The 15142-nt window shown below is 48.3% G+C and overlaps 1 protein-coding gene across 1 annotated transcript; it reads left to right on the forward strand.

The window, feature by feature from the left end:
• Positions 1-12737: 12737 nt before the first annotated feature.
• Positions 12738-13971, forward strand: LOC308416446 (homeobox protein MSX-3; the record flags this gene model as incomplete). The annotated part of the gene is made up of 2 exons (XM_080911440.1): positions 12738-12951; positions 13571-13971. 2 exons carry the CDS (start codon positions 12738-12740, stop codon positions 13969-13971), a joined length of 615 nt encoding a protein of 204 aa, XP_080767566.1.
• Between the last annotated feature and the right edge of the window lie 1171 nt (positions 13972-15142).

The raw sequence follows: 15142 nt of genomic DNA on the forward strand, positions 1-15142 counted from the left end.
GCAGCTCACCTGCAGAGCCGGCTCTATAGAGCCTCTGAACGCGCAGCAGCTGCCAGGGGCCGCGGGCCGGGCACCTAGGGGGACAAAGAATGGGGGCCGGGCCCTTTGAATGAGAGGCCACTTGGAAGCAGCAGGCATGTGCCAAGACGAAGACTAGGGAAGAAAAGTGCCCTCCGTGTGTCTCAGCAGTGAAGGGGACCCTTTCTCAGCCTCCGAGCCCTCATGTGCATGACAAAAGCGCCTGTGCGAGAGCCCCCAATCGCGAGCCCGCAGGGCTCTACTGCAGGAGTCCTGTATCCTAGATGCTCCCTCCCTTTCACCCCCGGGCCTCCATATCCTGGTAGAACTAACCTGGAAGAACCTGATCTATTTTGCTGAGCAGCCCTGGGTCTGGCCCTCCAAGCAGGCCGGATCTAAAGGACTAATGTTTTCAGTCGCAAAGATTTGAAGTAGTCTTTTGGGCCAGACCAGGGGCCATATAGTTACTCTAAACCAACTCCACTAGGCATCTACCATAGCTATCCAGAGCTTCATGCCTCCATTGATCGTCCACTTCAGGACAAAGTGAAACTGTTTTCACCGAGGCCAGGGTTCTGCTTCCATAACTGTTCATTGCTCTCAGTTCACTGGCCTTATCCATTCCCGGGCACTTGTAGCGTGTAAGTCTGATGGAATCTCTCCAAGTCAGGATATCCTTGACCACACCAAACGCTTTGCCCGCTTTTATTATTGTTACCAAATAGCTTTTGAGAGAGGTCTTCACCCTGACGTTTCTTCCTTGTGAAACTGCCCTAATTTTGCACTGTCCTTGAAGTCAAGGAACTTGCCTTACAGCCTCTGTACAGAGCAGATGGGTCTTACTTGGCCACACAATCCCCTTTCCCTTTAGCCTAGCTTCATGATCTGGCCAGGATGGCACAGTCAAGGTGTCTATCTGCCTTTCATTTAGCTCACATCCAAATGACTTTAAGTTGGCCATTCCTAGAAGTACAGGCTATATGACCTTAGTCACTATGTTTGTGTCTTGTTTTTGTTTCTTCTCCTCCTCTTCCTCCTCTTCTTCCTCCTCAAGACAGAGACAGGATTTCTCTGTGTAACCCAATCTGTCCTGGAACTCACTCTGAACGTGCTGGGATTGAAGGAGTATGTCACCATGCCCAGTGTGATGTCCTTGTTTCCAAGACTCTGGTTCAGTTTGGTCACCCTGTTGATACTGACTGCTCATCTAAGTAAGGATAGTTAGAGAAACTGCTGCTTTGTTATTTGGGCTCAGCCTTAGCCAAGCCAAGATAGTGTTACTGCCTTTTGTATTCAACTTTACTCCAGATAAAGTAGGCAAGGCCCCACATCTGCCTGTCAGCAGGCACGCTCCTTGTACCCCCCCCCCACAGCCCCAAAGTCCCATGGGGCCTAATGTCTGCAGGGATCAAAAGTCTGGTTCTGATCAGCTAAATCCACTGTGTGTGGCCTCCTAGTGCCTGCAGAGATAGGGATGGGCTGCTGACAGGATTAAGCCGGATTACATGTCCCCAGTGGGCTGAGGCCTCTCTGTATTGGGTGTAGGACTGACTGTGGCAACCCAGTGGCTCTTGCTTTTCTATACACTATAAATCTCCCTGCCCAGGTCCAAGAAAGGAAGAGGTGGGCAGGGCCTTAATGACCACAACATACAAAATTGCTTATGTTTTCTTTATCCCTTTCCACTTAGGGTCTCACTATGCAGCTTAAGTTAGCTTACAACTCATGATCCTCTGGAGTGTTAGGACCATTGGAAAAGATCATATCCAGCCTTTTTTGTAAGCTTTCTACTTATAAAATGCATTCCTGGTATGCCTGGCAGTGCATACCTGAAATGCCAGCACTTAGGAGACTGGGGCAGGAGGATAACTTCAAGGTAGAGGCCAGAGTGGGCTAGAGCTATTATTATATAAAGACTCTCTCAGAACAGCAAACAAACCAAGATGTGTTCCTCTCCATTACATACATGGGTGCTATTCCCCCATGATGTTCACCCTACTCCTTAAATCCTGCTATAACTGACATTTGAATTGGACTTCAGCTGGTGCTGGGTCTGGGCTTGTGACCAAGTCAGTGCAAAGCTTAGGACACAGAGTGGCCCAGACTAGCAGGGATCCAAAGTAGACACTTCTTCCAACTCCAATTATAGACAGAGGCTGATCTGAACCCACCCCTGTCCTGAGGAAGGAGCTTGTTTCCTGCCTATCTTGCCCAAGGCCTAAACTTAAGTGGACATTCTGTGCAGAACTCCCAGACAGCCCTAACTTCAGGCTTTGTTTCTTGGCATATAATATCCACTCGAGGCAGCTGATAGGGAAGAAAGTCTCTTTCCTCAGGATGACAAAGGGAAGGAAGCCCACCCTGCAGGGAATGAAAATGGTGTGAACCAGAGTGAAGGTTGTTTGTGTTTGAACTATGGGTCTAAAGCAGCAGTGTGCCTGAAAGAAAAGAGAGATGTCTAATAGTGAGAAAATCTAATCTTCTCACACGGGGCACCGGTGATGTATATATAAAAAAGAAAAGATGATGTCTCGGGTTTCAGCACCAATGTTAGGAAAAAGATGAAGAGAGTGGGGCATATGGCCCGTGGAGGTGCGGTGAGGCATGGGGGCAAGGGAGATGCCTCTGGGGAACCCATGTTGGGAATCCCTTCCCCCTGAGAGACCAGCCACACGACGGTATAATACAGAATAGTTTATGCAGGTCATGGGGGAAGTTAAGAGGATAGTAGAGGCAGAGAGAGAAAAGATAGGAATAGAGGAGTAGAGGCCTTCCATGAGCACGTGGGGAGGGGGAAAGGGAATGGGGAGAGGAGGGGCAGAGGGGGAGGAGACCAAGAGGCCAAGAGATCAAGAGAGAGAGGAGGGGCAAGCAGACCTTTTATAGTGCCAGGTAACTGGGGCAGAGCGTACCTGGCTGTTGCCAGGTAACTGTGGGGTGGGGGTTACAGAATCCCAACGGTGCCTGTCTGAGAACCCAGCAAGAAGAAATAGCTCTGCACTCAAGCATTTTCTTCCTCCCACCTTCGAGGAGGCCTCGCTCTGGTCCGTTCAGTTTTCCAAGGCCAGTACCGGATCCCTCCCGAGGCCCTTCCCCAGGTTTGCAGGCCTCTTCCCAAAGTGATTCCAGTTTCTCTGGGTTTTGGGAAACTCCAGGAATGAAACTCTAGTGTTTTAGCTGTGAACTCCAGGAGAGAACAAGCAGCCACCCCGATCTGCGTGAAGATACCTCCGCCCTTTTGGTAGCCCCTCTGTACCAAAGCCCCAGGTCACCAATCTTCAGCTTAGGCAGGGATAGGGTAGGCGGGTTGAGAGAGTGAAAGTGAGAGAATAAAAAGCAGACTTAAGAGTCCACTTGGGTTTTTCTGCAAGAGGAAAACCCTGTTCGCCGCCCCTGCAAGGATGTGCTGGGGCCCTGGGGACAAAGAAGATCAATTCCGGGGTCTCCCAGCAGCCAAGTGACGCCGCGGTCCTTGAAACGATTTTCACAGCCGGGGAAGCCAATTGTATTTTCCAGCTCATTAAGCGGCGCACAAAGCGCCTGGCGGCCGGCGGCGCGGATTCCCCAGGTCCCGCCCCGCCGGAGACGGCCCGGCTTTGTCCGCGCAGTGTACCGCCTGTTTATCCAGGCCCTTTGAACAGTGCCCTGCGCGGCGGGGCCGCCTGGGAGAATCCTGCCGAACCCGGAACAAAGCGCCCGCAGCCGCCGGGCAGTGATTAAAGGAGCCCCAGGCTCACAACATCTGGACGCCACTGGGGGCGCGGCCGTCAGCGCATCGCGACAAAATCTCGGTTACAGATGCCAGCGAGGTGGCAGGGTGCGGCGACCACTGGGACTATCTCTACGTGGATGGAAGGAGAGCCGAAGATCTTAGGGCGGGCTGGTTGATAGAGCTGACAGTAGGAGGGACGAGCACTGTCCACCCCCCCTTACCGCTCCATAGCAGGCCGAGGAGGGGCTGGGGAAGAGGACCGGATATGCTGGGGAGCTCCCTTGACAGTGAGAAGGCTGAATCAAAAGGGTGTCCTCTGACCCCTCCTCACCCTGTTCTCAGCTGACCTAAGAGCACCCCACGTTAGCAAGGGAAGGGAAGGACCCACAGCATCTAGTCAATCATGAGTCTGGGATATCGCCAACTCAAGAGCCCTGTTTTCGTCCCCACTTATGACACAAGCACCCTCACCCTTAACCCATAGGACTAAGCAACCTCTTCCAGGATGCTACAGAAATTTCTGTGAACAGCGCCATCTCCCCTGTCCTTCAGCCTGGGAGCTCTCATGCCCATCTGACTCCAGGTTTTGATGTCCGGCACGCCTGGAGGCTCACGACCGTGCCTGTGCACTGGAGCAGGCTTTGGGGTCGTTCTTTGCAGTCCCCGAGAAGAATCTGCTCTTGAGATTCAAGGAGTCCGGAGAAGGGTAGAGTTCAAACCAACCTGGGGGCCATAGCTTATGGGAACTTTGGGGGTCCAGGAATGGGAGGATCTGTGTTGTCCATCACACTAGGGGCTGCATGCTCCTCCTCCCCATCCCTGGGAAAGGCAACACTGCTTCTATCCAGGTGAGGGATCTCCAGGCTCTCCAGGGATGTCCTAACCTGTTATTACCCTAGCCCAGCCCTAAGGCTTCCTACTCATCGGGGTTATGGGTGGGACTGTCATCTACTATGACCACAAATATGTCCTTGTTTCCATTTTTCAAGCCCTGATCACAAATGTATTTGTCTTGCAATGCCTCAAAACAACAACAACAACAAAACTTCTCTTTGGGCTTACAGACCCAAGAATAATCCTGATAATTTGCATCATCTGTGTGCAAGAACTGGCCCAGCAAGAGTTAAACAATCTGAAGATGCCTGGAATAGATGCTGGAGCCCAATAGCCCAGATGGATTCACAGGGCTGGCTCTACAGAAGTTAGAGTTACAGGGTACAAGAAAGATTTCTGTTACAAACAAAAAGAATGCAGACCAGACCTGAGAATACAGTGTGAAGAAGACCCAAGCTGCCAACTGTAAAATTTCTATGCATATCTACTTCCCCCATAGATTGTGTTTAAACCACAAAAAAGCAAAAGCTTTAAAATTTTATAAAATAAACTACAATTGTTTTTAAAATAAAATGAATGGGGGTGGAGCAGTACGTGGCAAGAAGGCTCAGGGGTACCGACAACCAAAGGAATGCAGACAGAGATGGGAACCTGACTCCACAAAATCCTCCTCTGACCTCCATCTCTATGCCCTGGCAAATGCTGATTCCCAGTCGTGCGCACAATAATAGTAAACTAAGTTTTTTAAAGTAAATGAGGAACTGTTCATGGTAGTTCGTGCCTTTAATCTAAGATTAAATCTTATGGATTAATGGTCATCATGGTCTACATAGAGGGAACTTGTCTCAAAAAACCAAATATGTAATAGTGGCACAATTGTTATAGCAATAATCAAACACTTTTAGATTGAATTTAAGGCCTACTTCACAAGATGAAACCCATATATGACAATGCTAATGTGGCCAAGAGTCTGAGACTGGATAGGACATATACCTAAGGGAGACCTACTATTATTAGTCTGCTAAAGGAACATAGCAACAAAATGCCTCCTAATGATATATTGCTATACCCATAGAAAAGAACATCACTCAGCCCTCATCAGAGAAGCATCTTCTTCCAGTACATGTTAATTAACAAAGAGACCCACAATTAGGCACTGTGCAGAGAGGGATTTTGAAACACTCAGCCTTAAATAGAATCCTTTTATCAAATCTCTTCAAGGCTCAGGAACATAGGCAGAAGAGGAGACAGAAAGACTGTAAGAGCCAGAAGTAGTGAATGACTCCAAGCAGAGAGTGTCTTCTAGATACAACCAGACTGATATACATCCGCACTCACAGAGACTCCAACAGCATGCTCAAGACTGGTACAGGTTCAAACCAGACAAAAATCCCAGCACTGAAAAGGGAAAATAGACTTGAAGTACCATGCCTAATCAAGGAGCTATTTGCAATTCATACCTGTTGGGAACAGGAGTACTCCAGTGGAGTATAACTGGATATGTCCTCCTCACCCCAGGGCAGGCCTCATGCCCAACAGTAGCTGAGCAACACAAGTGTTTCTGTACTGTTATTGTTTGGTTTTGGCTTTTTTTTTCTCTTACTGATTTTCTTTGTTTAAGTTTGTCTTGAGTTTTGGCTTTTGATGCTTTGCTGGTTTTCCTGGTTTTGTTTCGTTTCGTTTTGTTGAGAGAAAGAATATGAAGTTGGGTGAGCAAGAAGATTGCTATCTGGGAGGAATTGCCAGAGGATACATTTCTTCATGCATTGTATGAAAAAGTTATATAATGAATAAATAAAGAACAAGTCAATATAACCAGTAAATGATTTGATAGCATGTCTTCAGGGGCTGTTGAAGTACTTGCTGCTAACTGAAGTTCTTCAACTTGGAGTTTTGCTTGAAAGTACCGTGCATGGTTGATGCCTTGGCATATGTGTCACCACAGAGCATCGTAGAGAAGAGATACCTTCCAGAACTATTTATTTCAAAACATCCTCTGAGCTAATGCTTGATGTTTGTTTAGAATGTGTATCTTCCCCAAGCTGCCACTCCCTATATAGAGTCAAGACAGCAGAGAATTTCAGACCTCTAAAAAGATCACAAGCCTTAAGAAGTGTATTGAATGAAACCAATCACTTATAGATATACAAAAATATCTAGTACCGAACAATGTGATTCACTTATCATATAACACTGAACAACAACAAACCAAAAATCACAAGTATGCAGAAGTAAGAAAACATATTCCTTAATAAAATTTGAACAAAATTGACTTAAAACTAAACGCAAATCCCAGGCCCCACCCTTCAGGATGCATCAGACAGCCCCGTCCTGAAGACCCACAGCTATTATCAATCTCAGCCTCAGAATAGTCACTGGAATGGACTGAGGAGTCTCCTGTGCCTCCATCTTTCACAGCCCTCCTTTGGGCCAACGAGGGAGCTGTGACCACCAGTGGCTCCATCTTGCTTTGCTCCTGTTTCTCTTTCTGGCTCCCAGGAGTTGTCTATAGCCCTGTGATCTTGCTTGTTTTCTGATCTGATCATGGAAATCAATTTTTAACCCTAGAATCGACTCAAAGCCGGACCACTGTGATCTCAAGAGAACGTCATACAAGAAATTTGCTACCTTCAGCTAACACCAGACTTAAGATCTGGGGAAAGATTTACTACTGATCTTTGTTGCTCCTGATTCATAAATATCTTCATTTCCCCTAAGATCTGAAATAGTGGGGCTGGAGAGATGGCTCAGTGGTTAAGAGCACTGACTGCTCTTCCAGGGGTCCTGAATTCAATTCCCAGCAACCACATGGTGGCTCACAACCATTTGTAATGGGATCTGATGCCCTCTTCTGGTGTGTCTGAGACAGCAATGGTGTGCTCATATACATAAAATAAATAAATCTTTTTTTTTTTTTTTTGTTAAAAAAAAATTTAAATCAGTGATTCAAAGTCTGCTCTTTCCCAAGTTGGCATCTTCAACTCTTCACTCCTCAACACTTATTTCTTAGAAATCCATTTTTCATGTGATGATCTTGTAAACCTGAATTCATTATTGTCCTGTGCCTTATCTGTGCATTTTAGATCCTACTAATGTACCTAATTTTCCAATGAGTTCCTAATCACAGCTGCTAGCTTCCAGAGCTCCTCTGAACTGATCTCTGTCTTTTCAGAGTTCTGAGTAAAATACCCGTATTGGCTGGTTTTGTGTCAACTTGACACAGCTGGAGTTATCACAGAGAAAGGAGCCTCAGTTGAGGAACTGCCTCCATGAAATCCAGCTGTAAGGCATTTTCTCAACTAGTGATCAAGGGGGTAAGGCCTAGCTGTTGTGGGTGGTGCCATCCCTGGGCTGGTAGACCTGGGTTCTATAAGAAAGCAAGCTGAGCAAGCCAGGGGAAGCAAGCCAGTAAGTAACATCCCTCCATGGCCTCTGCATCAGCTCCTGCTTCCTGACCTGCTTGAGTTCCAGTCCTGACTTCCTCTGGTGATAAACAGCAATGTGGAAGTGTGAGCTGAATAAACCCCCTCCTCCCCAACTTGCTTCTTGGTCATGATGTTTTGTGCAGGAATAGGAACCCCGACTAAGACAAATTGGTACCAGTATAGTGGGGTATTCCTGTGACAACCTGATTATGTTTTGGGGAGGACTGTGGAAGGACTTTGAAACTTTGAGCTAGAAGAACCTCTGGGATGTTAAGAGCTCTGTGGGATGTTCTGTAGGACCTTGGAAGATAATGTTGAGAACAGTGCAGAAGATAGAGGCCTGGCTTGTAAAATTTCAGAGGGAAGATTAAAGACTCTTGTCAGGGCTGTTGCTGTTTTGACTGTGAAGATTCTGTGGTTTTGGTTAGCTGGAGGTGAAGAATCAGCTGTGATCAACAAGATATCAGAACTACTAAAGCCATGCCAGTACCATGAGATGACCACCAAGAACAGCAGCGGCAGTAAAGAACAGGCAGCTGGAGCCTAGAAGACAAGGTGTGTGCTACAAAGGGCAGAGCTGGAAAAGTGACCCAAACCCTTGGAGGAACCCAGAAGTTCATGAGAGGATCCCACACACTGGATAGAGTTCGATTTTGCTTTTGATTGTGACTATGCCCTAATATTTTTCTTCCCTCTTGAAGAAAGAATGTATTTTTATAGCAGCCATTCAGAGTGGGGTACACCTAGACCTTAAATCATTAATAACTCAAGAGCTAAGAAGATAGCCTTGTGGCAATTTTTGGTATTTAAGTTTAATCTATACACATCAAGAAAACTTTGACTATTTCCATGTTTTGTTTTACATGTACTTTATGCTTATGGTAACTAGTAAGATTTCAATGCATACTATCAAACATTTTTTAAAAAATCAAATACTAATTTTTTTATATATTCATATAGTTTTATGCCAAAATGCTTTTTAAAATCTGTACATGTATCTCTTTTTAAAAATAAAGTTGTAAGAAAAAATGTATTTTAGTGGAACCCACAGTTAAGAGACTTTGAATTGAAAAAAAGACTCTGAATTTTAAGAGATTGGATAATTTAAAGGGATTGAAATTTTAATATGTAAGATTTTGTAAAGACTGTGGAACTCTTAAGGTTATTTAGATCTTGGGGATGGATAAGAAATTAAGGATTAATGCTTAATAGTGTTGTGTTTGTGTGTCAAGTTGTCAAGGGGTCAGTTTTACTGGCTGATTTTGTGTCAATTTGACACAGCTGGAGTTATCACAGAGAAAGGAGCCTCATTTGAGGAAATGCCTCCATGAAATCCAGCTGTAAGGCATTTTCTCAACTAGTGATCTAGGGGAGAGGGCCCAGCCCATTGTGGGTGGTGCTGCCATCCCTGGGCTGGTAGACCTGGGTTCTATAAGAAATCGAACTGAGCAAGCCAGGGGAAGCAAGCCAGTAAATAACATCCCTATATGGTCGCTGCATCAGCTTCTGCTTCCTGACCTCCTCTGAGTGATAAACAGCAATGTGGAAGTGTGAGCTGAATAAACCCTTTTCTCTCCAACTTGCTTCTTGGTCATGATGTTTTGTGCAGGTATAGAAACCCTGACTAAGACCATACACCTTTGTGTTTGGAGCAAAATTCTAACAAGTTGTGAAGGAAATCTCCAATAAATATGTCCCTGGGAACTGCATGGCTCTTGCTATGGAGTAGTACCATCCAGTGCCACAACCAACAGCAGTGACTTAGAAGGCACAGACTGCTGCTGGCTTCCCATTTGACTTGGGGATTTCCCGGGTCTGGTAACCAAGGCTTTTGGAAGAAGTTGACTCATTACAGGGGCATGAGAGTCAGCTGTCTGGACAAGGACTGCCCAGAAATGGCCCCATTGTCCACAAACTAATGGCTGCATATGACTGGCTGCAAGGTAGTAGGAAGAAAAACCATGCAGGGTTGATGCCATCAAGGACTGGACATAAGTCACTGATGTCCGACGGGGGCTGAGTCCTCACTTCCACCATACAAATTAGATCATCCGATGTGGACCTAATATTCATGCTGGACTGCAGTATCAAGCTGTTATTTCTGTCTGGGGCATGTGGGAGGAGCACTTCTGTAATCCTGTCAAGTGCTAGAGGTGGCTGCACAACCCCTGCAGCAAGCTCTTCCTCAGAAACCTCCCTCACTGGAAAGCCCTTCTGATCCATGCTATCTGGAAGATCATTCTCTCTCTCCAAAGGCAGCCTCCAGAGGAACCAACACAGGAAGGAAAGTGCACGGCTGAAATAGTGAAAGAGAAGAGAGGGGAGGCTGGAGGGCTTGCCAACACTCTTGGGCACAGCTGGGAAGTGTCTGTGCTCGGGCACCCTGTTATAAGTGCTCATGTGTGCATACAGAACATCCTTGCTGGGAAGTGTGGTGCTCACAGGCATCTCCATCCTTTCCACTGGCCAGAGACAATGATCCCTCCCCATGTAAATGAGATTTTAGTTCCCACATGAACATCCACTATGTTGGCAGAAAATATTCCTTCACATTACCACTCCTACCCTATAGCCCAGACTCTTTTCTAGTCAGATCATTTGTGTATGGGGTGGGAGAGAAAGAACTGCAGATTTCCCTTTTGGGGGTGGGAGGAGGGCTTGTTTGTGCTGTGCTAAGGTCTAGGTCTCCATGTCTATTGGAAGAGATCCCTCCTCACCTTCCCTCCTTCCTGCCTCTGTTCTGATTGTCTCTTTCTGCTTCTCTCCTGCCTCCTTTGCCTTCAAGCTGGTGCTTTGACCAGTTGGGAGCCAGTCTGGCTTGCACTGGACAGAGCTGCTCAGAACTGACATCGGTATTCCTCTAGGAATTGGGGGAGGGTGAGAACTTAAGGTCAGACTATACACTGGTTAACAGGAAGGACCCTGTCCAGTAGCCCTGCTCCTGGCCCATAACCCTGTCCCTTTCCTTGGGCGAGACCTAAGTACAGTCTCTGGTTTCCTCCCAGTCAGAGGCTACCTTTGGGGACATAGCTCAAACCCAAACATGTTGTCCTTTATTCCTTTTGCTTGTTTATCTTCTTTATGCATTCCTGCCAGTGTTTTGATGATGCAATTATCAATCAACTCAGAGCATCTTTGTTACATTATCGAGCAGCGCTAAGTGTTGGTAGCGTAATGGTGAGTACAGCTGCCTTCCACGACAGCAGCGGTCAGTCTGGGAATATAGAAGAATTAAAGCGACACCAGGCCTAGCCAGCCAGGACCCTTCTGCTAGCCCCTTTAAACAGCTTCAAAATTTACACGAAAAAAAGAACTTTTTAATTAATTTTTCTGGCTGAGCTCAACAGTTAGACTTAGCTCCAAAGCTGTACTCTATTTAAGTACTTTTGACTGTCTTAAACAAATTTATTGAGAGATTTAGATTGCTGATTTTGTGCTCTAGGATATTAATCAGACTTTATTTTCTAAATCAATCTCCGGATGTGTTCTAAAATCAAAGCCCTAGTTTCTTCCGGCAGCGCGATAGTGCCATAGTTGGCTTTGCAGCATAGAAGAACGTGTTTTGTTTTTGGTTAGTTGGTTGTTTTTTTTTTTCCTTGTTTGTTTGTTTGTTTTTAAACCAAAAGAACCGTGAGATTTGGGGGAGCCGGGGACTCTATCTGGCCTTAGATTCACCCTTCCTAACCAAGAGAATCCCCCAGCTGGTGGGTTCTTTTTTTCCCCAAGCGCCTTCAAGAGGTTCCCACAGTGCTTGCCTGGTCAGGGGAACATGTATCACCAGAGACACTCTGGCGGCTTTTCGTGAATCTGCAGCAGTGATTCCAGTCGGGCAAATATAGGGCACCGTAAATGACAATGCATCCAGCATCCAGTTGCTGACTTCCAGCTTTGAGCAGCCTGAGGTGCCGCATCCTGGGCTAGTTTCTTAACTTCCTCTAAGGTTTAAAAGAGGTCTATCCCCACCATCTTCCCTTGGCCTCCGCCCTCGGGACCCTTTACGCGTCTTTCTAGCCGGTTCCTGGCTCAAGCTAGGACGCAAGCTCAACCCTTGAAGTTGCTAATGGCCCAGAAAATGTTTGGAGGCCCCAGGAGCCCAAACAGAGACCAAAGCGAAACTAAAGACGTCAGTACTCAACCTCAAGAAATCAGTAGCAGAGACGTGCTGGTCTCATTCGAACCTCAGGGTGCAGACTAAACCACCAGGAACGCAGCAAAAACAGCCGATCAGCCTTATTAAATAGAAGGCTCTGCTCTGCCTAAGCGCTGAGGCTCAGCATCCCAGCAAGATCAAAACCTGATGCCTGGACCTGGCTACACCACGTGCGCTCGCGTGCGGTCCATTCCTCCGCGCCAGAGGGCTGAGGCCATCTCTTTACCGAAGACTGAGAACCTCCTCAGCCTTTCCCGCTGGAGGAGCTCGATAAACGCTCCCACAGACGGCAGTAGGTCACGAAAGCCTGACGTGGGCGCGACAAGGCTACCCTAGGTCTCGGGGCACTCAGTTCCCAGGCAGAGGCCCCGCCCCTCTCTATCGGTCCCGCCCCCGAAAGCACTGAATCCAACCCGCACTGAGGCCAGCACATCGGCTGAAACAACCATTGGGTAGCGGCGCATGAAAGCGGTGCCACCTTTTTATAGGGTGCGGAGGGGTCGGAGATCCACGGAGTCCAGGGTACTGGCAAAATAAATCGCCGCTGGGTTTCACGCGTCCCAGCCGGGCGGCTAGCCCCGCACCCGCCATCCCATGCATGGCCCAGGCGACAGTCGACATGAACGCGGAGGGGCTCGAAGCTCGCGGCGGGGGCCACATAGAGCAGGGACCACTCCCCTTCAGCGTCGAGTCACTGCTGGAGGCTGAGCGCGTACGGGGCTCGGAGTCTGGGGAGCTGGAGGAAGAGAGGCCGTCCGGCGCCTCGAAGCCTGGAGCCTGGCCCTCACCGGTCGCGCACTCGTGCCCCCCACGTAAGTGCTCAGTCTCCCGGTCCCAGGCCCTGAAAAGGGACGCGCCGTCAAGGCTCGAAAATCTAAGGTGGGGGAGGGGAGTATGTGCGCTTGTTGCTCCGAACTTAATCACTAGCCACTAACGGGCTCAGTCCAAGAGCAAAGATAACTGACGGTGGGAGCACAAACCCAACAGCCCGGTCTAGGTCTCTTCTTGGGCGAGGTCCGCAGCCCATAACAGACACCCTAATGCCTTTCCGCTCACGCTCTGCACCATTTGCCCACTTTGCGTGTGCCCGCGACAGCTAACTGGTCAGTTTGGAGCCCTGACCACTACTCATCCCCAGTTATTGCACCGCCCCCAGCCCCAGCTTAGCTCTTTTTACAAGTAGCTAGTCCCCAGTTTACTTGGGGTGCAAGATCACGGGTTGGAAGAGCAGATCTAAGTCTAAGGCGACCCCTCCACTTCCCTGCCTCTTTGATTTGCTTACCCACGTGGCTTTGGGCACTTCGTTACTCTGAGCGGAGCAGTCACGGAGCCAAGGAACACCGACCTTCCTTTGTAAGGATGGGAGAATGCCGGAATAGGGATGTGCAGCCCGCGTTTGAGAGCTCGCCCTGTGCTTCTCTTTCCTTTCAGGTGCCCCCAGCCCTCCACCCTGCACCCTCCGCAAACACAAAACCAACCGCAAACCCCGGACACCCTTCACCACCGCGCAGCTGCTGGCGCTTGAGCGCAAGTTTCACCAGAAGCAATACTTGTCCATTGCGGAGCGCGCCGAGTTCTCCAGCAGCTTGAGCCTCACCGAGACTCAGGTCAAGATTTGGTTTCAGAACCGCCGAGCCAAGGCCAAGCGGCTGCAGGAGGCTGAGTTGGAGAAGCTGAAGCTGGCTGCCAAGCCACTACTGCCGGCGGCGTTTGCCCTTCCCTTCCCACTGGGCACCCAGATGCACAGCTCCGCGGCCACTTTCGGCGGCAACGCGGTTCCTGGGATCCTCGCCGGGCCGGTCGCAGCTTACGGCATGTACTACTTGTCTTAGACCATGGGGTCAAGTCCTAACCTCTTGGTTAGACTCAGGGCTGCACCGCAATTCCGCCCGCCCTTCTGACCTTTCATTTTAGTTTTTTGGGGCCTCCCCCCCATTTATTCGATGTTACTCCTGATGACTGGAGCCTATTTATAGACATCTTACAATTATTTTAAACTTTCCTAAAACCACGTCCAATCTCTTTTCTGAACGAAAACACAATTTCATAAAGTCCTTGAAACGGACAAAAGCAGATCTTCCTATTTCATACAAAGAGGTCGACAAAGTACTTCTGGGGTGGGTGCGCTCCTTGTATTCATCCTGCCCCTACTCCCGAGGACTTCAGAGAGGCTCGATTAAACTGGCATAAGAAAACAAATTCCATAAGAAGTTAAAATAAAAACGAGATCGTCGAACCGCTAGGAAGACACTTAGAAATTGCTATCACTCCAACTAGATGTGCGTTGTGACCAAATGGAAACTTCTACACGTTTTAGGTTTTACCCCGTTATTATTATTATTATTTTTGTTTTTAGAGTATACGTCGTTCAAGGAGCTAGAGGCAAAAATACTGAATGGACTGAGAGCAGGGGAGGCGATGTGCCGCTGGTACGCCCCAAAGAAAGGGTGGCTGCCGGGCAGCACCTTCTGAGCTTTGAGAAGAGCCTGCTGGGGAGATGGAAGGTTGTGGGAGGCAGGCAGCAGGGACCGAAGCTCCGCCTCTTGCCAGCAGGTGTCCAATCAATAGAGAGATGAAACCCAGTGTCGAGTGCCTCAGACCCCCGTTGTGGGTGCAGTAGGAGGCGAGGCCTGCAAAGGTCCCAAAAGAGTTATTCTGAGTGCCAGTTGCCCCTACAATTCTGACTCGCCTTAGAAAAATGGCGGACTTGTTTAGGAATCCGGACTTGCACCTTTATTCTCCCTTTATCTGAGGGGAAAAAAAACAGACTGTCTGAGCTGTTCTGTCCTGTTGCCCCTGATGGATTCTCAACCCTATCATGCAAGATTGAGGCTCTTCGGGTTCCTGACCACCGGCACTGATAAAACCTGTGGCTATTTCCACGGTAAGCTTTTGCCACAATCTGGAGACTTTAGCTGGAGAGTGCTGAGGGCTCACGAAGGTCTCAGCCCCTTCTTCCAACCTTCAAGATGGAGAGGAAGAACCTGCTGCAGAGGTCTGCTG

Source organism: Micromys minutus, assembly GCF_963924665.1.
Source record: "Micromys minutus genome assembly, chromosome: 2".
NCBI lineage: Eukaryota > Metazoa > Chordata > Mammalia > Rodentia > Muridae > Micromys > Micromys minutus.